The sequence below is a fragment of the Phyllostomus discolor genome, chromosome 6 (genome assembly GCF_004126475.2).
Source record: "Phyllostomus discolor isolate MPI-MPIP mPhyDis1 chromosome 6, mPhyDis1.pri.v3, whole genome shotgun sequence".
Taxonomy (NCBI): domain Eukaryota; kingdom Metazoa; phylum Chordata; class Mammalia; order Chiroptera; family Phyllostomidae; genus Phyllostomus; species Phyllostomus discolor.
Window position 1 is genome coordinate 131,229,814 of NC_040908.2, and position 24,913 is coordinate 131,254,726.

The following is a 24,913-nucleotide window of genomic DNA, read 5'->3' on the forward strand; positions in this document are numbered from 1 at the left end:
TGGAGAACTCTTCTGGCCTTGGGACACATTGGAAATGTTTTTGATTAAAACATTCTGATCCCAAATTTATATATTTGTTCTTTACCCCCAGTTCCTTGTTGCCTTTGTATGATATAGTGCGGACCTTTTGTCACAGTCCATGAGGTCCCTTGCGATCAGGTCAAGCTTGCCTTTCCAGCCTTTGCCCCACCGTTTCTGCTTTCTTGCTTTGCCCTTTCTTCGCCACTCCTCCTCCATGGGTATCTTCTCTGAACAGGCCTCCCTGCTCAGGCTTCAGGGCCAGTCTGAGCGTCACCTGCTGCAAGGCTCTTGTTGACGAGCAGAATCCACTCCTGTTTCCATGCTACAGCTGCGTTCTCTCCATTCCTCCATTGGCATCGTGTATTCATTTACTTGTTCATTTATTGACTCAGGGACCCACTGTGGAGACATCCATTTAGTCATTGTTTTGGGGGAACATTTACTATGTACCAGATATTCAGGTAAATGTCCAGGACAGAAAAATGATTAAAGGCGTGGATCTCACAGACCCACAAACAAGGGTGACAGACACATAAATCATGCCTGTGCAGTGAGTGAGCAAAGGTGCTGCCTGCAGGAATGCTGAGGAGGTGGGGAAGTTGATGGGGAGAGGAGAGGGGAAGTTTCCCACCCCAGGGGCTTGAAGTCTTGAGTGATAATTAACTCACTTACCGGTCTCCTTTCTGGAAGGGTTCCCCTTGAGCGCAGGAAGGGTAACACATGTATTCATCTCTGTCTCTCCAGTGCCTGGTACATGGGTGGGGCATGTGAGAAAGGGAGATAATTATAAAACAAATAACTTCCCTGTCTCATTTCAGAATGAATTTAAGGCAGCTTGCCAGGATGAATTTAAAATAATGTACATTAAAAGTGGGGAAACGAAGGAAGAAAAAGAAAGGAATAGAGGTAGGGACCTAAAGTGGATTTTGGAATGAAACCAAACTTGCTGACTAAAATAACCTCTGTGCTTTCTCTGAGGGGCCTGCCAGAGTGGCTCCGTGCACCTTGGCAGCCAGCGAGTAAAGCCAAGGCCTCGCCAGTTGACCACAAGGCACAAAACACATGGTGTTGTGTTTATTATCAAGCTTTCCTTTGGGGGTTTTGTAAAGAGCAACCTGTGTGATGTGATGAAGGACACCCAACATCCTTGTGGAAACCCCAGAGACTAATTCATAGGATGTTTCTTACTACACTGATGGCATCACATGAAAACATAATTCAGTAAAAGCAACTATTCAAAGTTCCTGGAATAAACTTTCTCTAACGTATCTGTAATCAGAAAGGTACTGCAACAAACAGATTAGTTCTCTCTGTTCTATGTTGTCCCATCTTACCCAGTATTAATGCTACATGCCCCTGACCTCGGTCCTAGAGGTCACACAAGTTTTATTTCTGCTCCCAGGGAGTTTTATGATCATGTTTTGGGACTCAAAAAAATACTCTTGCACGATCAGAGTAGCATACGGAGATTTTGTTCTGACCTGTTAGGAATGGGTATGTCAGGGCAGACAGTCCAGACTCAACATCCCCGTGCACAAGTGATGTTCTGATTGCTGATGGTCGCAATGACACAAAGGAACCAAACATGTTGTGATGAGTGGTGTTCTTGGTTACCCTGAGTTGATAGGAAGCAGGAGTTTTCTCCTTCTGGGCAGACTGGAGAATTTTAGATTCTCTGATGTGAGTGCTGATGAGATCCATGTGGGTTAGTTGGATCTTTGGAGAGCGACTGAAAGCCAGTGTGTGTAACCAAGGACTCGGACTTCATGGTTCAGCACTTTAAAATGCCATCTTAGTTCTAGTTTTCCCTATTGATTGTCTTACAACCTAATCCAAAGTAAACTGCGTATTTACCGGTTACCACTGTCCCCAGCATGCTGTCTCAATAATCCTGGGTAGATGGCCAGAACGAGAGAGCCATCCTAAGTCCTAGAAGCTGCAGAAGGTGGTCCAGGACCATTTCTCTATGTGGAGTAGGGAGGCCTCTCCTGAGGAAGCAGAATTAGAATTTTGAATCAGCCAGAGGAACTACATCTGGGCAGGTCACCTGCTGGGACTCGGAGTTAGTCCAGAGCCAGCATGTCATTTTGTTGACTGTCAACAGGCTGTGTAAAGTTGAGCGAGTCTCCACTGGCCTTTTGTAGAAGAGGCGACACCTCAGGCATGGCCCACAGACACCAGGGAAGCAGCACTCTAAGTGTATGAGGCCTGTTTGTGGGCATTCCCTTGGACATGGGGATGGGCTGGACCCTCCTGAAATGCTTGTCTTAAGGTTTGGCTAAAGGCAGTGTTTGTGTTTATCTCACATGTTGATATCTTTTAAAATATGAACTGTCTACTTTTGATTTTGAATTTGTACTCATTGTCATTTAAAATGCTAAGGCATTGTGATAATCTGGTGAATCTTACCAACTAAGAAAGTGATGGTATCCATAATTTAGTGACTTAAAAAGAGTATTATTTTCTTTGTATTCTTCTTTGTTTTTAGTAAGCAATGTGATTGATGAGTGTATTTCAAATGTATGCTCACTCTACACACCTACTGGAATCGGGCGGTTAATTTGGGGTTTTCTTTGACTGTTACACCTGGGCAGGGGCTTCCATGTTTCCCTTTTGAAATGCTTCCCTGCTATTTTTTCTCTTGGAGCAGGAAAGAAACTTCTGTTTCTGGGTTGGAAATGTGTTTCCTGAGGTTAAGTTGTCCACCTCCTAGGATCCATGATTCAGCCTGCAAGTCATGTCATCCAGCACATGCTCCCCTTGAGTGTGCACTGTTTGGATGTCAGACTTTTCACTTTGGAACAGTCAGATGCGATGCACTGCCTGGACCTGGGTCATTGGCGGTGTCCTTTTGAAGGAGTTCAGTGATGAAGGAGAGCAGTGATTAGCTGGACTGGTAGTGGTGATGAGGGGAAGGAGGAGGCAAGAATTTCTGTTCTCAAAGGCTAACAGATTCATTAGAAGGATAGGGAACTTGATTCCCCTAAAGGCTGGTAATACAGAGCTGCATAGCATGAAATCAATCAAAGCTTTTCTTGAGCTGTCACCTGGGCAAGTACTTAAAGCTGATGGAGCAGAGAATTAGGGCATCTCAGGAGGGCAATGCTAAGTCCTCTAATGAGGTACCTAGCATCAGGAGCTTGGTGAAGAGGTATTGGCTTGTTGATGGATCCTGTTGGTAGGGAAGTGAGTTTTGAAAATGAGAAGGAGTAATTATCCACTCCTTCCTGCTGAAATTACAGGGAACCTATTGGCATTTGGAGTATATGACACCAAGGTTCACTGGCTGGTATTGGCTCCACAGCAGATGTGGCCTCAATTCTCAGCGTCAGTATCCTAAAAGTTCTGCTCCTTCTTTGGCAGTGACTTATGCTCTATAGTTCCATCTCTCTGGAGGCTGCCTTCAAAATCCAGGCTGCCAGTCCTCATATTTCACAAGCCACTTGTTAGCAAGTTTGGCTAGTGTCTGAAATGGTAGGAAAATAATAACCTGTCCCACTTTACATATGCAAAAGCAATTAACCGCCATTAGTGCCTGACATTCCTCCCAACTACCCAGGGAGGTGAATCAGTATCATTACTCTTCATTAAGAATTAATTAGACTGTGCTTGATGGTGTCAGTCATGGACAAAGCTGAGACTTCAGCACTGCCTACATTCCCTCCCTTTGAAATCCAGCCTACAGCTATTGAGCATGTAGTGCGAGTCTGATATTGGATGTGTATATCTCTGGAGGAATGACTCCTAGATTCATATACTGTTAAGTGTATGACTTTGGTCAACCTATGTAGACCTCTGGACCTCATAAGGTAGGGATAATACCCAATAAGGGTAGTGTGATGATTCAGTAACATCCTATAGGTGAAAGCTTCAGACATTGTACTTGAAATATGGATAACTGGGAAGGTACCAGTTCACTTTGAAAGTAAAGCTTTTTTCCTAGTCTTTGTTGGAGGGCAGCTTTTCTCTTAGAGAAAAATTTGAGCTTTCACTAAGATCTCCGTGAACTTTGAATCATCAAATGCTTGGTTAAGTTGTCTCCTACAAATGCCATTTGAACCATGTGATTCTTTTTCTTTGAACCCTGAAGTGGCTTCCACCTGTGCTTGTTTTCACATTCTCCCAAGTGCTTAGAAATCTTTTTTCTTAGCTTTGCTGTCAGTGCGACTCCCTGCATATCACCTTTTTCACTCACCTACTCACTCAAATTTGCCTTGCTACCACTTTTTACCTTTTTGAATCCTTCTTGGCCGCCTCTTTGGCTTCTGGTCTTTATGCCCTCACCAATTTGCCTGCTATACAGCTTTTCCTAAAGCTGTCACCTTCTGGTTTTCGTCCTCTCTGGTGGCCAGAGGAAAGGGGAAAGCAAAGGTAAAAGTACCATTCTGCTCAAAGTCAGGTTTGTTTGTGGTGGAAGAAGCTTGCCTGCTAGAGGACCCAACCCATATTTGTTCCTTCAACACAGAAGGACTGCTGCTTGTTAATAATCATGATTAATAATTAAGAAATTGGATCAGACAGCCAACTCTTGGTTATTCAATCTGGGCCAGACTTAAGTCTATCCTCTTACATCTTCCTAATTTGGGTGTTTCCTGTGGGCTTACTACCCGTTAGAACCTTGGCCAGAGTCAAGGTGAAGCTTGGTGATAAATTTAGTCATGTTATCAAAGAATGTTAATGTCATCAGGTTGTTGGTTTAATCTTTCTTTCTTTGAATATTTATTATGCCAGGTGATCTGCTGGCCCTGGGGATACTGTGGTGAGCCTAAGAGTCCCCGCCTTCTGGGACACTGGAGTGTGGATGGTGGGGGAAGCAACCATAATAATAAACCAACTTAATAAGTTCTGTTATAGGTTGAGTTTATGGAATCGCAAGGTGATGGATGACTAACACAAGGTGATGGATGACTAAATGGGCCTCCTTCGGTGTTAATTTCAGAAACTGAACACATAGGGGCTACACATACCCTGGGTTACTCAGGTCCAGACTGAGTCCTAACCCCTAGTCCAGCTCTTTTCCTTTTGCTTCATAGAATGTTAAGACATTGGCTAAAACAAGCTACATGGATTTTTTTTGTGACCTTCATATTCAGTATCATCCCATTAGTCATGAGGGTTAATTAAAGTAAGCTCTTATAAAGTTTTATTTATTAATTTTTGAGGAGGGGTTGGAAAGAGAAACATCAATGTGTTGTTCCACTTATTTATGCATTCATTGTGCCTTGACTGGGGATCAGACCTACAGCCTTGGCATATTGGGGTGATGTTCTAACCATATGAGCTACCCAGCCAGGGCTACAACTAACCCTTTTATTGAAGAGCTCTCAGATCACCCATAAGTGGGTGAGATGCTTATATTATGAGAGACCCACAGGAATCAAGATGAAGGGGGTAGCACATTCCTGTGTCCGGCGTCATATCCTTTGTGTGTATGTTCCGTAAGTAAAGCTGGTATCAGGGGCACCTGTATTTGACTCTCTCAGTTCCTTCTTCCCTCAGGCCCTTCTATTAAAATTCGGATTGGTCAAATATACATATGATGTCATTCCACTGCACTCATGTTACTCATTTTGGAGTGTCAGCGGGTAATTGTAAAAGAAGAATCTATTTAGGAAGTGTTGGATTGGGGCAGTTAGCAGGAATATATGGGTCCCTGCTAACAGATCTCTTTGGAGTTTATTTTGGTGTGTCTGAGAAGAGTTTCAGAAAACAAAAGGAACTGCTCGAGAAGTGTTGATGATGAGAACTGAGGCACACAGGGTCTATTGATATACAGCAGCTTTTCAGCAACAAGAGTTCCCTTCTGCTTTCCTTTTAGCTATTCATTAGATTTGGGGCATTTGCTTGAACCAAACTTCCCAGAAGAATATGAAAATTATTGAACCTGTGAATATAAGTTTAAATTCAGATGAGTATTAAAAGTAAAGGGGTTTTTACAAATCTAAAATTTCCATTTAGTCATCTGAAGACCTTAAAAAGGTAGATCCTTTTAAAATTTATTTCCCAAAGGGGAAACCATTAGGAAATCACCTGCATTTCTTCACCATCCCATTATCAGTGGGCATTTGGGCACCACAAAGTCCATATCACTGCCTAGAAATAATGGACTTGAAAATAAATGAACATCTGGTCATGGTTTCACAGATGACAGAGCACCTTCGCTCATTAGGTCTAAATCCTTACGGCAACCCTGTCGGATAGAGGCCCTCCACCCCTTAATGATTTTTCTGTGTTGAGAATGAATTTAATTCATTATCTCCATTCTATAAAGATTGCCCAAGCTTCTGAGAGATTAACTACTTCAGTCTGGACTGCCTGGCTAGTGGGAGAGGCAGGTTTGGAATTCAGATCATTTTGAGCCTCAGTATCATGTTCTCCCTCCACCCCCCAATTTTATATTGTTCTTTTTTTACCGAGGTGAAAGTTAACTCCCTTGCTCAAAGGAGGGATGAGGTGAGGGCATGAGCTCTACAGGCACAGATATTCTATGCATAATTCACGTAATTAGATCTTATTGTTGGCAATAAGCAGATAATTCTTGCTATGTATTTGGAAACCAGGTAGATTGGATGGTAGTGAACCAGTGCTGCACACTTTCAGGACACTCCTAATATGTGGCTGATACTGTGAACCACTATACACCAGGGCAGTTTCCAGGGTGAGGTGGGTTTTGAGCCAGGCTGGAAGGGCCCTGAGGGATGGAATGCCAGCATGGTTATTTTGGTATCTAGTACGGGGAGCTTTTCTCAGCCAGCCCCAGTCTTATGATTAGAAACTCTGCCCATACAGGGCCTCATCTTACAGTTCGGTTGTAAAACCAAGGGCCTGTATAATTCTGTGGATTATGTATCTGGCCCTATTCCAGAGTAGGTAATTCCATCTTGCTGAGCTCCACTTGACCATATTGCAAGAGCCCGGACACAGAGTTCTTGCATTTGCAATAAGTGAATAAAAACATGGGGGGCATTTAGAACAGTGCCCGTGCTTACTCATTGGTTGGATTAATTAATGCAAATATAATACTGCATTCCCCAAACAACCAAGGGCAAGGGTGTGTGGCTCCTAGCTTCAGAGGTAACTTCAAGGGGTTGTCTGCAAGACTCTGCCATCTGTCTTTAAGGCAGTCCACCTCTGGCTGAGTAGTTCTACCAGCAGGAACTTTTTTCTCATGTTGAGCCAGAATCATCTTAGAATTCTACAGAATGGGGTCAGTACCCTCTCCATGTGACAGACAGCTCTCCAGAGGATGTTCAGTGTCTAAGAACACTAAACTCAGCAATTATGATTCAAAATGGTCTTACCAGATTTGAGCCGTGGGTTTAAGCTACAATAATGGAATTTAATATGAATAAATATAATCTCCTGCTTTTAGCTCCTAAACCAGTTGTACTAGAGAAGAGAATTCAGGAATAGCACTTGGAGTGCAGCAGCTTAGAGGGTTTATGGATCATTGTCAGTCCCTGAGTGTCAGGTATGAGGGCTCTAGACAAACTGGGTTGCATTCATGAGGGCTGAACCAGGTGTGATGTGAGCTTTGTCTAGTCTAGGATACAATCAGGAACCCGGGGGCTGCTCATGTCTTATGGAAGTGGGTGCTTTGGTAGGAGATTTACTTCTGCAAGGGATGGATTAGTGTAGAAGTTAACCCGGACATGGGTTTTAGCCAAATAGATGGACGGATTTCAACATGTCAGTGCAAAGGAAGTGACTTGGGGGACTTAGTGGGTTTCTTGTCAGTGGTGATGTTCAAGTGCAGACTGTATGACCAATTGAGAAGGGTCAGAGGGGACTTCTAGCATTGGATTAGGGGGGTGTTAGTGTGTTTTGCTCTGAGGACTCTGAGGCTCTCAGTTATATGGTAATGTTCTTTTTATGCAAGTAAGTTTTCCCCGGTCCCTTTACCTGCTCTCACTGTCCTGGATTCCCTCCTTCTACCACAGTGGTTGAATGCTAGACACATCCCACTGTTTGCCTTAAAATGTGGCTCCCTGGAGTGAATTCACACTGCTCTGAGCTGCCCAGAGCTCAAGGACTGGCCTGTGTTTTTGTGTCTTTTTTTTTTTTTTTTTTTTGCTTTTGGGGTGTGAAGTGGTGAGGAAGACAGATAGTGGACTAACACTGCTCAAAGTGTTCACTCGTATTCTCATAATTTCTCCAATAAACTGCTTTGGAGCTAGAACAGACTCTAGGGGAGCTTGCAGCTCAGCTTGAATTTTATAAGACTCTTAGATTCCAACAAAAAATGTAATAATTTGAGAATTCAAAAGGCCCATACTGCAGGCATTGAAGAGTTCATCTGGGGGTCAATCACAAAACCCTTTCTTGTGGCATAATTTATACCTCAACATTTGGCAGTTTTTAAAGTCCTGTGTCAATGTACATGTGTTGGTAAGAAGTAGTAAATATTTTGCTGACAAGTTCTTCGAATGATGGATCTGTGGCAGCATTTAAAGGCAGACAACCTGGGGGTTTCTTTTATCCAGGTGCTGCCAAATCCAAAAAGCTGTCAGGGTACAAAGCCAAAATCACCCACTAGTTATACCATTAATTGTGTAATGTTCATGTGCCTCAGAGTTTTTGCACCTGGGATCTGTTGATATATACCAGTGGGGGAGGGCAGGGGAAAGGGATACAATTGGGAGGGAGAAGGAAAGAAGACAAGCTGCTTGCTCTCAGGTGACTGCCCTGGAGCACTGAGCAGTCCCTGGTGCCTGGTGGGGCTGCCAGCACCTGCTCCCCTCCTGGCTGCCTCTGCTGTAATGCTGCATGGACTTGATGGGGCAGAAGGCAGGGGGGAATGGTGGTCCCACTAAGCTCTCTCTACTAAGGCCCTGTGTCTACCTTCTTCGATTAGTCCCCAGGAGCAATTCCCTGCTTTTCAGTGAAGCCTTTGAATTAATGATCTGATGTCTTTTCAACAAAGGAATATTGATATGTTAGCATGTGGACAGCAGGGGGTACTGGATTAGATCATTTTCACATTGGTGTTTGTGCCAGTTTGACATTTGTTTGGAAGGCTTAGCCTTTTAAGACCATAGGTTTCATGCATAATTTAAGGGAAATAAATCTTTGAGAAAGATTTCTTTTGATTCTGTAATCTTCAGTGCTACAAAGAAATAAATGAACGTCTCCCCCACAGGTTTCTTATGATCAGGAATTCCAGGTAAGCTACCAGAGAAAGTGCCCATGCAGGTGTAAAACAGTTCTTTCTGTAAGTGTTCTGGCCACTTGTAGCTGTCCCAGAGAAGGCAGGAAAGTGGACAACTTGGTCCCTGCTTCAAGGTTACCATCTAGAAGCCAAGAGTGGCTGGGTGACCTGACTGTGCAGGATCCAAGTCCCACAGAGAAATGCTGTGGACTAGCAGGTTCAGGTCAACTGTCACTGCTGCCTGAGCACAGTGAGTATTTGTGATAACAAAATAATCTTCCTTTTTCCATCCTGCCACCATCTTGCATCTTGGTGATCTCAGTGACAAATATTAGGATGGTCTAACTTTCAGAGTTATTATGTCAATTGCCACAGTAAGGGCAGACATCTTTTTTTTATTTTATTTTAAATGAAATTGTTCTTCTATGGAGATGTGATTATCGTTGAGCTAAGTGCTCCTGGTAGATAGTAGGCATTTAGTAGATGATTTTGCATGGTTCGCTGTGAACTTGCAACTTGGAGTGACTACTGTTCTTGAATGAACAGTAGTTCATCCTCTTGTCTGCAAAGATTATACAGCTTTTGTCTGCTGGTGCATTTCTATATTGAGTTCCTAACATGAATACATAAAGAAAAAAGCCACTTGGATCTCAAAATTACATATTCTCGGTGAGAAGTTATGCTCCAAGCAAAGCTGCCAACTGAAGAATGTGCAATGAAACTAGCAAGAACAGTATGTTGGTGGTTACCTTGTCCTCACACTGTCTTTTGATTTCTCTCTTAGGTTTATTTTCTTGAAAAGGCTCCAGGCCTCGGCTTGGAAAATCCAACCGCCAAAATTGAGCCCAGCAGCTGGAGCGGCAGCGAGAGCCCTGCCGAAAACATGGAAAGGATGAGTGACTCTGCAGATAAGCCAATTGACAACGATGCTGAAGGGGTCTGGAGTCCTGACATTGAGCAGAGCTTTCAGGAAGCCTTGGCTATCTATCCACCATGTGGAAGGAGGAAAATCATCTTATCAGACGAAGGCAAGATGTATGGTAAGTGGTCTGGAATGTTCCTTTGAAACACTGCAACCTGCTTTTGTAGTAAAGGATCATTGTAGCTAGCCTTCTGCTTAGATTTGTTCATTGTAATGTGTTGAATGATCTTTGTAAAATTTTAGTTGGGCATACAAGGGACTGAGTCTCAACTAAAGAGGAGAATCTATAAAAGATCATTGGGAAATCGTTCCCTGAGGGTTTCTTCTTCTCCAAGCTCAAAGGCATTATATCAAAAGCTCTCGAGGTCTAGGTGGAAACATAGATAGTTGCAATGGCATTTGCAAACACCAGTGTGGGGACGGATGCACACCCATTCAGAATGCACACCCATTCGAAAGGAGGCATGGCTCCTTAGCTCCACATAACTAAAATGGGGGTCTGGTGCTGCCAAATCTCTTAATTTTTTTTTTCAGGAAGAGCTAGCAATCTAGATGTTTGCATAGGAAATTCCATTTTTAAAAGTTAGCGCTTTTTTCTTTTTTAGTATAACCTTGTATAGGCTAGTTAGAATATATATATGGCTTAATCAGACCCTTAAACCACCAGTTTACTGCTTTGTTGACAAGTTACAGTTGAATGGTAGTCCAGGCATTAACTCCTCCTCCCAGGCTTTTCTCATCCATCTGCCCTTCTTGATGGGGACGTCAGGCAGCGTGTTCTGAGGGAAGCTCCCTGAGTGTCCAAGAGGGCAAGACTGGTTGACCAGATGGCTTGGGATGCTGAAGTCTGGAGTTTGTGTGTTAGGTTTGGGCATTTCCTATATCTTCCACTAAGGCTTCTTGCTGCAGACCTGTACTTTTTGTCTGCTTACCTTTTGGGAAGCAGATGGCAGGTGGTTGCTTGTATATTCTGCTTGTCTAATGGGTACATTGAGTTGCCAGAGTGTGCACAATAGCTGAGTGTAAAGAGATGCAAACAAATAACCTCAACTCAAAGAGAACCGGCTTAGCAACCTACCTGAGGTTGTTAACTTATCACAAGTGTGGTTTATTTCTAACTAATTTGAAAGCTTGTTCATAATAGGGTGTTATACCTTTAATACTGTGTCTCCTCTATCAGGAGCTGTAGGAAGTTGGAGCTCAAACTAGCACACACTACTAAGGGGAAAGCAGATGGTGGTGCAGCTGCCACCAGCTGTGCCCCCACCCCACCCTCCCCCTCTCCAACTTGGATGATGTAATGGAAACAAGGAAAATTTCGCTCTCTGCAGCACTGGAGTCTCATAGCCTGTCTGTGTCACACACATGGGGGAGAGAGAGAACCCAAACCTTCAGCATTTGTTTAATGCTCCCATGTGATCCACTGTAGCCAGAGAAGTTTCTCTGGGTCTGCTGAAATGGTCAGGGTGAAACGTCTCAGCTGCTGTGGGTAGATACTTTCAGGCCTTTAAATTTCTCTGTGTTTGTATCTTTCCTGGGCTGCTCATCCTCAGGGATTTGCTTTCAGGGTCTTGTCTTTATGCCTAAAAATGTAACATCCCCATTTGAAAGGCAGAGAAAAGCACTTTAACCTTCAGGCCTTCTTTGAAACTGATTTTGTTACCAATATTGAGGGTGGCTTCAGGCCACTTGACCTTGTACAGCTCCCATTTGCTTACCCAGAAATTGTTGTAACCAAAAATTCTGGCCTAGTATTGGAAACCCGGGTGGAGAGCAACGATGTCCCTTTATTTCCCACAGGGCATACTGGGAAAGGTCCTGTCTGTCCTTTTAGGTTGTAGGGCTGAGAACATAATTCAAAACAAAAGTTAATCTTTTCAACTTCAGTTTTGTTTTCTCTGTTGAGTATACTTTTTAGGTAGCAGCCATGGTAGATATAACCAGTTTGCTGATAACTTCCATCATAAATATAATTTTTTGTTTGTGAAAACAACTGCATAAGAGCTCTTGTTGGTAATTGGATGTCAGAGGCTGCTGGCTAAGAAACAGCTGTGAGAAGGTTTGGATTTGAGTCATCTACCAGCAGTGAACTTAGACAGTCCTACCTTTGGTCTGCACCTCAGTTTTTCCCCCTGTAAAAAAAAGAGGGTGAAGTAGATGATGTCTGTGGGTCCTTGGGACTTTCCCATTTTATGAGATGTGATTTTGTGACACACACCTCAGTATGAGTGATCAGTTCGTTGACAAACGTGGTGCTGGTTGTTGGAGCATGTCTTTAATAGCCATGGTCATCAGATTCCAAGAGTTCCTTAGAGTACATGCTCTGGATAGATAGTTCCTTTTTTCCCTTAAATTGGCCTGCCATTTACTGGCTGTGTCAGTGACCAATCTGATTTAAAAATGGGGCTGTCTTTTTTAGCAAGCAGCATTAGGAATTATAGCTGCAGGGTCGTGTGTCCTGGTGTGGGGGTACAGGTGATGCATTTGCTTCAGTGGCCCTAAAGTCACCTGACTCCAGACAGCTGCCACGGAGAGAAAACATCCCCTCGAACTTACTCTCTACACAGAGCTTTGCTTCTACTACTACTTCGGAAGGAAATATGGTATAGTTAGCTGGGCTGTGGAGAGTGGAGACTGGACCCCTTAAGAAGAACTGCCTCAGGTGTCCTGGAGCTAGCTGCCTGTGACCTGCTTGCGACTTTGAAGATGAGAAAAGGTTGAGTTGGGAGCCTCCACAATGAGGCCCCAGCCACTCGGGGATGGAGTCATGTGAGCACTGTGGGCCAGAGCTACTGTTCCTTGGCTTGCGGCCTGTTCCCCATCTTGCCATGAGTGAATCAGGACACAAACCAGACCGGGAGTCGAGGTTTCTTAAGGTCCAGAGTGCATACTTTCTCTCTTAAGCATTTTGAAAATGAAAACATTGAAAGCATTTTGGATTCTATGGAGTAAAATCAAAATAATTTAATGGCTTTTAGTGAAATACCAAGTGTTTTTGACCTGAGGGGGTTATTTTGATATTTTTGAGCATTTGTAGAGCGCATTGTGATGTCACTAATCCTGAGCTATGGGAGAAGCAAGGTCAAGTGCAGCACTGATTTATTTTGGTAATGAAATTTCCTCTGTGGTTGGCAGTAGGGCAAATGCAACCTTATATTGGGGAAGAAGAGAAAGCTCTCTTTATGATGAGGTTTTGAGCCATCAGAAGAGATGGCTTACTTACATCCGTGGTTCTGTAGGGAAGCTGAGACTTTTATGGTCGCTCTCCATGTGGACAGATTTCTTCTGTCTTGGGCACCATATGTGTAGACAGTTGTTCTTGGGGGTAGTCAGGAGGAGGATGAGACCTCTTTAATTTTGATCCTGAGAACTTGCATACTCATTTGCTTTTGCTGTATTTTCCTTTCCTTTCCTCTTCTTTCTTTTTTTAAATTATTTAATTTATTGGGATGACGCTGGTTAATAAAATTATATAGGTTTCAATGACATAATTCTATAATATATCATCTGTATATATATATATTGTATTGTGTATTCACCACCCAAAGTCAAGTTTCCTTCTGTTACCATTTATTCCCCTTTTACCCTCTCTTACCTCCCCCCACTCCCCTTTTCCTCTGGTAATCTCCATACTGTTGTCTGTGTCTGTGAGGTGTTTTTTTCCCCCATAACCCTTTCACCTTTGTAACCCAGCCCTCCTGCTCCTCTCCCCTCTCAAAATTGCCAGTCTGATCTCTGTATCTATGAGTTTCTTTTTCTGTGTTTCTGTTTTATTTGTTGTTGTTGTTGTTTTCATTAGATTCCACATGCAAGTGAAATCATGTGGTATTTGTCTTTCTCTGACTGGCTTATTTCACTTAGTGTAATATTCTCTAGGTCCATCCATGCTGTCACAAAAGGTAAGAATTTATTCTTTGTAATGGCTGAGTAGTATTCCATTGTGTAACCATGCCACAGATTATTTTGTCCACTCATCTACTGACGGGCACTTGGGCTGCTTCCAAATCTTGACTTTTATAAATAATGCTCAAATGAGCATAGGGGAAGTTATATTCCTTCAAATTAGTGTTTTGAGTTTCTTCAGCTATATTACCAGAAGTGGAATTGCTGGGTTATAAAGCAGTTCCATTTTTAATTTTGAGGTATATCCCCACTGCTTTCCACAGTGGCTGCACCAATCTGCATTCCCACCAACAGTGCACTGGGACTAGGGTTACCTTTTCTCTACATCCTCTCCATCACTTGTTGTTTGTGGATTTATTGATTATAGCCATTCTGACAGGTGTGGGGTGATATCTCATTGTGTTTTTAACTTGCATTTCTCTGATGATTAGTGACATTGAGCATCTTTTCATATGTCTGTGGGCCATCTGTATGTCGTCTTTGGAGAAGTATCTATTCAGGTCCTTCACCTATTTATTCTTTAGATGTTGATCTGTATATTTCCTTTTCCTATTTCACACAGCTGTGTATCTCTTTCTGGTAGAAAGTTGTGAAGGAGATAGCAGGAGCACAAGATGGGATAGAAGTTTTTGATCAGCAATTGTCTGGAATTGCATTTCACAGGAGCAGACCGTTAATTTAAAGCAAGACAGAACAAAACAATGAACCATGGGAATGCCTGGATGTGTATCTGTGGCAACTGAAAACCCTAGTCTGGCTATATAGTCCTATATCTCCCATAATAGCCAGGGTAGGGACAGGAGCTAATGTTCAGTGATTGCTTCCTTTACAGACAGAAAAATGTAGCACTTCAAGTCTTGAACTTTGACATTGATATGAATCCTAGCCCAGCCATTTGTTGATATCAGACTTTGGGCAAGCTGCTTTTCTTTTGTGTGGCTCCATTTTCTCAGTTGCAATAGGGATTTAAATAGGTCCTATTTCAGTGGATTATTATAAGAATTTAAACTAATTGTGATCTAGGATCTCCCCTACCATGTTTGAACAATGTCTGGTTCACTCTAAAAACTATGAAAGTGTTTATGAACTAAAAACAAGTGTTCCCTGCCATGTGCTGGATTACCTGTAATTTTCATCTAATGCTCCCAGCACCGTTTTGAGGTGGGTATTATGATCCCCACCTTGTAGGTGAGGAAGCTGAGGCTAAGAGTGGTAAAATGGCTTGCACATGGCCAGTACAAATGGCAGAGCTAGAAAGTTGCAAAACCAGGTCTTTCTGACTCCAAAACCTGGGCTCTTTCCACCGGGTTTTCATTCCTTCCTTGGTGGCAGTCATTATATATTAATTCAGCAAGTAAGTACTGAGCACTGCCTATATGTCAGTCCTGTGCTAAGGGTTGTCAAGGACACAACCCTTAGACAGACATGGCCCCTGCCCTCATGGAGCCATCACAAGTTCATTTGCAGGAAACACTGACCTGAGGTCAAGGCTGTGTGCCAGAGCTTTCTGGGAAGTCTGAGGGCCCTTTGAAGATGGTCACCTTCTACTTAGCCTTTTGCAGCCTGTTCTTGGCCACAGATGTCCAGGGCACCTGGCCCAGTTGCTGGCAGGAAGAAAGCTTCTCAAATAACACAGCGGGAGGATCCTAGATCACAAGGCTGGCCTTGATGGTGGCCAGAAAGATGTCTGGAAGATTCTGGTGCCCTAGGATCCTACAGGCAGCCTGGGAAGAACAATGGCTAGACAATGCCTTTTCTCCTTTTTCTTGCTTAAGCATAGGTCCAGGGATGACCTCTTTATTGCTGGGATGCCAGGCCTACTGGTTAGCTCTAGGGAGCTCAGTTGTGAGGTCTAGAGAAGGTGAGGAGGAAGGGACCTCTGGGCCAGCTTTCCCTGATTGCTGCCCTGAGACCTGCCAGTCAGGGAAGCACAGGACTTGGGGTTGCCCCTTTGCTTACCTCATTCAAACACAAGACAGGAGAGGGAAGGGGGCCATTTTAGTGAAGTGGCGGTAGAACAGACAAGGGGATAGCAGAATGAGTGCCCACAAGCAGACTGAGTGTGCATGAATCAGTGTGGGCGAAGAGACTGAAATCTGATCTGGAGAACTGGTCAAGGAGATGCAGGAGTGCCGCTTCGTAAGACAGGGGACTTGCACAACATCCCTTTGAGGTCCAGGACAGTGGTCTGTGTCTGTGGAGGCCTTAGAGGCCCTTATGCAGAAATGACTATTCATACAGTCCGAGGGGAAAGTGCCCCTGGGGGCCTGAGCTGAAGTGTTCTTTCCGTCTCTTCATCTGAACGTCATGCGGTGGCATTGATTTCCTCCTGTACTCTGACCTGGGTTTCAGGGCAGTATTTCAAGTGAATTGACCAGAAATAGGAAGGACAAAGACCCTCAGAACAGGCTGGAAACTCCATGTGACAGGGACCCTATCCTGCTGTCTTGTGGGATGTAGGAAGTGTCAGTAATTTTTTCTCAAATATATGAATACATGAATTGTTGGTTAAAACAAAAGAAGGCAATTACGCCTCTAGGCCCCAGGGCCTCTACTGTTGCAGGAACTGGCTGAGAGGAAAGGAAGACAGAGAGAAAGAAAAAAGATGTTAGTATATTTAATGGTCTTTCCAGATGCAAAAGAAGAAAGCCTGCTTTTTGCTGTTTGAAAATGTTAGGTTAAGAGGTAGGGGAGATTTTTGCCCAAATTGGCACAGTAGTAGAGTAAGGGTTAATTCTGGAATCCTAAGCACAGATGAGTAATGAGGGATTTAGAAATAGTTTGGTTCCTGTGAGAATAGCAAACCCAGCGTCATCAGCATTTTGACTGGGAAGTTGAATGTGTGGGGGCCATGCAGAGATTTGCACACAAGGTGTAAGTCCTTGTGCAATACAGGTAAAAAAAACCAAAAAGCTAATTAGGATGGCTCAAGAACTGGTCTTACGGAGAAAGAGGAAAGGATGTTAAATTATTACCAAGTTATGCTTTCTAACAGCTTTGCTGTGGCAGTGGATGAGCCCTGGGATTGAAAAAGACATAAATTCATCAATTATTCATTGAGGGCCTGCACTGTACTTTGACATGGGGACAACAGATAAAAAATAATGAAAATAACTGTCCTGTTCGACTAGATATATATGCTAGTCATTTTCTCTTTGCTTTAGAATGTATTATCTGTTTATGTCTCATAACAACCTCATGGTATAGGTACTGTGATTATCCCCATTTTACAGCTGAGGAAGTCAAGGCCCTCAAAGGTCAAGTTACTTGCTCAAGGTTACATTGTAAATAAGTGGTGGAGCTGACATTTGAAACCAAGCCAGTTAGTGCACTAACTACAACACTGACATTTAAGGAAGTACAGTACATTCTGTACTAGAGAGAGATGCCGCTTACTGGTAGGGCAATGCAAATGAGATCATTTATGACTGGGTGATGCACGTGACTGTATTTAAGAATGCAAGAGAGTGGAAAGGAGTCTGACATAGACTTATCTGAGCTAACTTTGAGTAACAGGAAAAGGCCACTAAGTTTTTTATTTTTATTTTTTGTCTTTTCTTTTTTAAACCTACTTTGGATGTACACCTATTTGAGAATGTATAGAAAGTTGTGGATCTTTTCTGCAGAAAAATGAATATTTGTGTATACTTATAGGATTGTTGCATAAAACTTCAGGTGATTTCTGGAGCCCAGATTCAGACTTGCTACTGTGAGGAGAGACAGAGAGGGGAAAGGCATTCAAGCCTAAGGGAACAGTGTGATAAATGTACAGAGTTCAAAAGGGCATAGCTCTGGTGCTCTCAGAAATAAGGGTGTGTCCTGGAGGGTAGACACACCTGGAACTGTGGGCTACTACTGCATCCTGGAGAGCCTTGAATGCCTCCCCGTGGTGTCTGGTGCTCATTCTGAGGACAAAGGAAGCCATTACATTCTATATTCTGTTTTAGGAGACAGCCATGACTCATTGTTTGACAAAGCCAGCTCTGAAGGCGTGAAGACAAGTTGGATAGCTGTTGCAATAGTCCATTGGGAAAGGATGAGACCTAAACCAAGATGCTGGCAGTGTTGGTGGGGAAGTTTCAGAGGTGCAACCAACTAGACTGGCTGACTAAAGACAATTTGTGAAAGAGAAGGAGGAGTTGGCGATGATTTCAGGGCTCTGCTCCTGAGTAGTAGGGAGGATGGTGGGACTATCAAATGAAATGGGGAGTGGAGACAGGAGAAGCAGGTTTGTAGAGAGGAAAGGAATGAGGAGTTGAGTTTTGCCATGCGCTCAGGTACTGCTGGATTGCTGTCCAGATGAAGGTTACCTGTTGAAGTTGCAGGGGTAGTTTGGGGCTTATCTTCAGAGAGGTCCCTGAAGCTGTGAGAGTGGGTGACAGTGGCCTGCGAAGTACAGACTCTCAATGTCTTGTGATAAAACCTGCATAGATTTTCAATGGCATGTCAGTAGTAGTGGGGAAAGGAAAGAGATTGCTTTTTTAAGAAAAAGGAAGATGGCATCAGTGGCTCCCAAGCATCAGCAGGAGCTTTTGAGAAACTTAAGACAGAACAAAGCGGACACAAGCCAGCGAAATCAGAATCTCTGGGAGTGTGTGTGATCTGGGAACTTGTATTTCTGAAAGCTCCGTGGGCAGTTTGTGTGATCAGCCTGGTGTGAGAGCCACTGAGTTAGGCTACAGCCTGAGTCCAGGAGGACAGGGCCACATTTTTAGATTGGTAAAAGAAACATGAGGAGAGAATGAGACCAGCATTTGAAGCAGTCTTTGCAGGGTTGGAGGGCAGGAGATGAACTATATCATTCAGTGTATGCCCCTCTGTACTGAGAGGGAATATTACTCTGGCCCTCTCTGTGGAGAGATTTGGCCATGCAGGGAAGAAGCTGCCTAAAGGGCCTAAAATGTTAAAGGAAGACTTACTTTTTAAAAAAAGTTTTATTTGTGTTATTTTTAGAGAGAAGGGAAGGGAGGGAGATAGAGAAACATCAGCGTGTGGTTGTCGCTTGGGCACACACCCAACTCAGGCATGTGCCCCAACTGGGAATAGAACCAGCGACCCTTTGGTTCTCAGGCCATTGTGCAATCTACTGAGCTACCCCAGCCAGGGCGGAAGACTTACTTTAGAACAGGGGAAAGACTTGGCCATTTGGTTGGTAGGGGAGAAAAACTTATAAACTGAGGATGTATTTGATAGAAGAAAACCAAGGAGAAACTTCAAAAGGAGAGAGGCTCTTTTTACTCTGATGCATAATCAGATGGGAGGAGGGTCCAGGGAGGGCCTAATGATGGGCTTTTGAAACATAGATTAAGCGTAGTAGAGATATTGTGGGGGAATGGGGTATAGATGGAAGGAGTGAGTAGAAGAATTGCTGAGCAGTACACTGATCTTATTCATATTTCCCCAGTTCTGCTTGTACTTGTGTGTGTGTGTGTGTGTGTGTGTGTGTGTGTTTTAAGTTCTGTTTAATGGTGTCACCTGTGAAGTTCAGGCATCCACCACCACAGTGAAGACACAGAACAGTCCCAGTACCTCAAGGATCCCTGGGGTTGTCTTGACATAACCATACTGAACTCTGTCCTGTTCTCTCTCCCACCTACAGCCTACCTTATCCCTACGCCTGGCAACCATTAATTGATCTTCTATTTCTAAAATGTTGTCATTTCAAACATGGTATATAGCAGCATTATACAGTATATAACCTTTTGGGATTGGCTTTTTTTCCTTTCCATTAGCATAATTCCCTGGAGATGTATTCATGTTGCTGTGTGTATCAATAGTTTGTTCCTTTTTATTGTTGGGTGCTAGTCCATGGTATATATGTACTGCAGCATGTTTTTGTTCTTGTTTTTTTTAAAGATTTTATGTATTTCCTTTTTTTTTTTAAGAGGGGAAGGGAAGAAGAAAGAGAGGGAGAGAAACCTCAATGTATGAGAGATACATGGTTGCCTCTCACACTCCCCCAACTAGGTACCTGGCCTACAACCTACAACCCAGGCACATGCCCTGACTGGGAATCGAACCAGCAACCACTTGGTTCGTAGGCGGGCACTCAATCCACTGAGCCACACCAGCCAGGGCTGTATCGTGTTTTAACTATTCACCTGTTCAAGGGCATCTGGGCCAATTCTATGTTTTGATGATTAAAAATAAAGCTTCTTTGACCATTGATGTACAGGATTTTTGTTCACATAAGTTTTCATTTCTGTGGGATAAATGTCCAGGGGTGTAATTACTGGGTCATATCATAGTTCTATCCATAGGTTTTCACTAAATGCCCAACTGTTTTCCAGAGCAGCTGCACCATTTTACACTCTCACCTGCAATCTGGATTCTCTGCACCCTCACCAGCATTTGCTGTTGTCACTGTTACTTATTATCTTAGCTGTTTTCGCCATTCCGATAGGTGTGTGGTGATATCTCATGTGGTTTTCATTTGCATTTTCCTAATAACTAATGATGTTGAACATCTTTTCATGTGCTTATTTGCCATCTGTATATTCCCGTCAGTGAAATCCCTGTGTCTTTTGTCTCATTTTCTAATTGGATTATTTATACTTTTCTTGTTGTGCTTTGGGGGTCTTTATTCTAGATACAAGTCCTTTCTCACATACATAGTTTGCAGATATTTTCCCCTTGTCTCTCACTTATCTTTTCATCTTCACATGGACTCCCACAGAGTAAAAGTTTTAATCTCGATGAAATCCAATTTATTAATTTTCCCTTTTGTGGACTGTAACTTTTGGTATCAAGTTTAAGAATTCTTTGCCTAGTCCTAGATTCTGAAGGTTTTCTCCTTTGTTTTGTTCTAAAAGGTTTATAGTTGTTTTTTTTTTTAACATTCGAGTATATGATCCATTTGGGATTAGCTTTTATATAAGGTAGAGAGTGTTACTCTTGGGAGAGTCCATTGGCATGATTCCATTTTATATATATATATATATATATATATATATATATATATATATATATGTGATTAGGGTTTATTCATATTTTGACAATTGTCAAGGCTTGGGATCCACTCAAGTGCTAGTGAGTGCATTGTTGCACCACTGTAGGTGCAGAAAGGGACAAGGTGGAGCTGGAGGGGCTGATATGTCGTGACGTGTGGAGCCCAGAGGCTCTGCTATACTAGAAGCCGTAGCAGGACAGGAGGTTGTGGTCATGCATGGGAGAGGCAGCAGCTGAGATGAGAGGTGGAGAGGTTTCAGGTGATGAGTTTCGAGGCGTGGCCACAAATGTGGACGACTGATATGAATGTGGGCATTGGCCACTGGAGACCAGGCAGAAAGCACAGTGAAGGCTCATCAGCACTGGATTGATTAATCACGGGCGTTGAAGGTCACAGTAGTGAAGTGTGGATTTGTAAATACACATACCAAAGTAAACAGGCATTGGGGAAACTTTGTGGAAGATGCGGCTTCATGGATGTGAATGGAAAGAGTGTGGTATAAGTGAGTGTTATGGCCCAGGTGAAAAGCAGGTGGCAGATTGGTGGGATGGAAGAAACACTGGGTTACCAGAAAATTCCAACATTCCATACCTACCTTCTCCCAAATTCTTTGGCTGGTCCCAACCTACTATACCTATTTGCGGAGTACCTTTGGGCAGCTATATAAGCTCTATGCGTTGTCACCATCATCTATGGAATGGAGTGAGGAATCTAACATATTTCTCCCTACCTCTCAGCACTGTTGAGAGAAAACACAATTATGTATGAGAAAGTGCTTTGAACTGAATTCCAAGAAAGAATGCTTTTGTGAGATTAAGCCCTTTCGGGGCAGCCTGTTGGGAAGGTAGGAGAGACCATTTGGGAGCTGTCACACAGGATTAAGCTTCCTTGACCTTGGTTGAAGAGGATTTGGTTAAGGCAGGGATTGAATTGAACCCCACCCCACAGCCTTGGAGCGTTTCTGCCAAAGAAGGGGTTGGAGAACAGAGATCCGGGACGGGCTTGTCTGGATCAGAGTCACCAATGATGGAAGGGACCTGCTGCCTGGCAGAGCAGGCTCTCCCTGGCATCTCAGGGGAGGGGGCAGTGGACAGGCTTTCTTGTTGGTAGCAGCACAGTGCTGGGTTCCCAGACTGGCTCTGTTCCTCCCCCACTGACTTCCATGGTTCAAACTTCTGTTCCTTGCTCCTCTGTGGCTGTGGCCTGCACTTCACTTGATAGTGTATCTCTAATTTCTTATCATTGTATTTATTTGTGCCCATTGCATTGATAGTAAGTGCTTAAAGTGGTCATTTTAATAATAACTATCATAATTATTATTATGATGATGGTGTTCTGTTGACCTCTGTAGTAAAGGTGATATCTTAGAGAACCTTCAACTTGGTAAATTTAAATATATAGATTTATTCTGTAGTTAGGATCAAAAAACTCTGAAGGAATTTACAGCATAGCAATAGGGGTTGCCACAGGCATTATAGGCAACTCATTCCTTTTCTATTATATGTTTCTTTATTAATAGAGGTTTTTATAGTGAACATATGTTACTTTTGGAGTTGGAGGGGAAAATAAATATATTAAGTTTATGTTTTTCCCTCTGATTCTGAGTAAGGAGTACTCATTAAAGAACAATGTGGAAAATACTGAGAATTAGAAGCAAACCACACTGCCCGGGTTCACTTTGGCGTGTTCACCCGAGGTTTGTCGGGGAGGGGAAGCTGCTGCCCGGTGCCGCGGGCAGGAGGGTGGGGTTGGAAGAGGACGCCGTGCCAGCGAGCTCTCCCTTTCATGTGTGGGTCGCCGGGGCAGCGATCTGGAGGGACAGATGGTCGGAGAGTGATGGGGCTGGGGCTGGGAAGCAGGACAGGGTGTTCTTATTATAGGTTTTAGGACATTGGCCGGGCAGTTCAACAGGTGCCCTGGTCAGTTGGATCTGTCCGTCAGCTGTCTGGACTAACAGTGGCTTTATTCTGACATTCATGTATTCTGGTAAAACAGGGATGGGAGAGAGAGAGGAAAGTGTTCAGATCTATTCTTTCAGTGTCCACATGCCCACAGCAAAGTACCACACCAGGATGAACAGGAATGAGCATGCCACATCTCCGCTGAGCCAGTAGCTGCCGTGTAGCTTACAGTTGAGCGCTGACGTGCTTTACTGTAAAGAGAGGTTTGGGGGCCTCTCTTTTAAAAATGTTGGTAGGTTTTTTTGGTCTGTGTTACTCTCTGTAACAGATTTCTGGCAAGCAAGATTCCCAGCATTGACTTTGGGCAGAGGTGGGTGGCTTTCAATGTATGAAAATACTCTGGAGATATTATGGTGTGCTACACATTTTCGTTTGATTATGATCATTTGGTTTAATCATGGGTATGTTTCATTTGCTTGATATTTACCAGCTATGCCTACACTGCAGATTATTCGGTCTGCCTACCTTCTCTTCTCTCAAATGCTTCACATCAAATTATTTCTTCAAAGCCCATGTGGATATTATTTCTTTAAAGCCTCTTTCTGTATCCATATTCTCCCTTCTTCTTACTTAGCCCTTTAGAACACATTCTGAAAGGTGTGACAATGAAACCTGCTGCCTAGGACATTCAGTTTATTAAGAATTTTTTAAAATAGAATTACAGCTTTTCTTCACAGCCAGTTAAATTGGTCATTAGCTGGAAATTTCCATAGACATTATTCCTTTTGTAAAGGTTAGGGGAACTTTTGGGCTACCTTAAAAGAGAATGCTCTGGGGGAAATGTAATTGATCACCCCAAAGCTTTGCAGCATCCGGGGTAATAGTTAACATATGTTAATAAGCTGAGTTTTTTTTTTTTTTTTCTTTTCCAGCCATTTACAAAGGTCCTAATTACTCACTCTGTGCCTGCCCTCTTCGCTGGGTCTGCCTCTGTGCTCTGTGACTCCTTGCTATTGTGTTGAGACAGGCTTTGGCAACTGTCTCTTAGATGAATGGTTCTAGTACAAACACAGTAGCTTCCGTGACAGCTTAGAAGAGATTGTTGTTTATTACTGCTTTTATTGAGAGAGGTTTGGTGCACGTTAACGTCCTGATAAAGATATTTTTACCTATAAAGTAGCCACAGCCTTAAACATATTTGATTGTGAAGAAGGTATCGGGGCTGATGACATACCATATGTGAGGTATCGGATTGCATGTTTATTCAACTGTTACTGCAATCTCTGTACTCAGAGGTGCCTTTGTATTTGCTGTCTCACAGCAACACACAAAATGCAATGGCGATACGATCCTGATTATGAAAGATGCTATTTGGGTTACTTGGATCGTAAGCCACATGTATTAGGAAGCATTCTCTCAGTTCCCATGTGTCCTGAGACAACAACCACGAGCAGTTGTTAGGTGAAGGGAAGTGCCAGGTAGGGTGACGACATGTATTGGGATAAGGGCCTTTTGAGGTGGCCAAAACTTTGTAAGGCCTGGACTGACCAGGGCAGCTCTGTGACAGGGATTCAAAATGATGATAATAATAAGTATTTACCCAGTGCTTACAGTGTGCCAGGTACTTACTGTTCTAAACACTTACTGTCAAGTCATTTAGGCCTCACTCCAGATTTTATAAATAGTCACAATTATTCCCATATCACAGATGAGGAAACCAGAGCCCAGGAAGGTTAAGTACATTGTCCAGGATCACACAACTAGCAATTTCTGGAGCCAGGATGTGAATCCTTGTCATTTTGGCTCCAGTGCCTGAGCTCTTACCCACTGCTTCCCGTTGACTCCGGGTTGCAACCCAACTACAAGCTGAGGTTGTTAGGACTCAGTCCCTGTATTGCTACCTGGCTGGTGCAGAAGAGAGTTTTGGTTCTAAGTAAACAATGAAAAGGAAAATGGGCTTCCTTGGTGTCTGGGCTACTCTTCATTGTTTTTTTTTCTGCCTGGCTAACTCCTACTGGTCCTTCAAGACCCTGGAAAAAATACCCCCTCCTCTCTGAAGCCTTCCCTTA

General features: G+C 43.3%; 1 protein-coding gene and 1 long non-coding RNA gene across 9 annotated transcripts in view; one reads left to right on the forward strand and one right to left on the reverse strand.

The window, feature by feature from the left end:
- The window catches only part of TEAD1 (TEA domain transcription factor 1), a 247,566-nt gene that overhangs the window by 63,809 nt on the left and 158,844 nt on the right, over nt 1–24,913 (forward strand). For all 8 annotated transcript variants that reach the window (XM_036029046.1, XM_036029048.1, XM_036029050.1 and 5 more), the window contains one exon: nt 9,954–10,209. In XM_036029046.1, coding sequence (XP_035884939.1) covers nt 10,053–10,209 — 157 coding nt within the window. In that variant the 5' untranslated portion in view covers nt 9,954–10,052. The remainder of the gene's footprint in view (nt 1–9,953; nt 10,210–24,913) is intronic.
- LOC118501296 lies at nt 701–23,893 on the reverse strand. The gene is made up of 5 exons (XR_004903921.1): nt 23,883–23,893; nt 22,895–22,910; nt 8,752–8,762; nt 7,251–7,256; nt 701–2,647 (listed from the first exon to the last, which is right to left on the reverse strand). It is a non-coding gene; the product is annotated as an uncharacterized LOC118501296 (long non-coding RNA).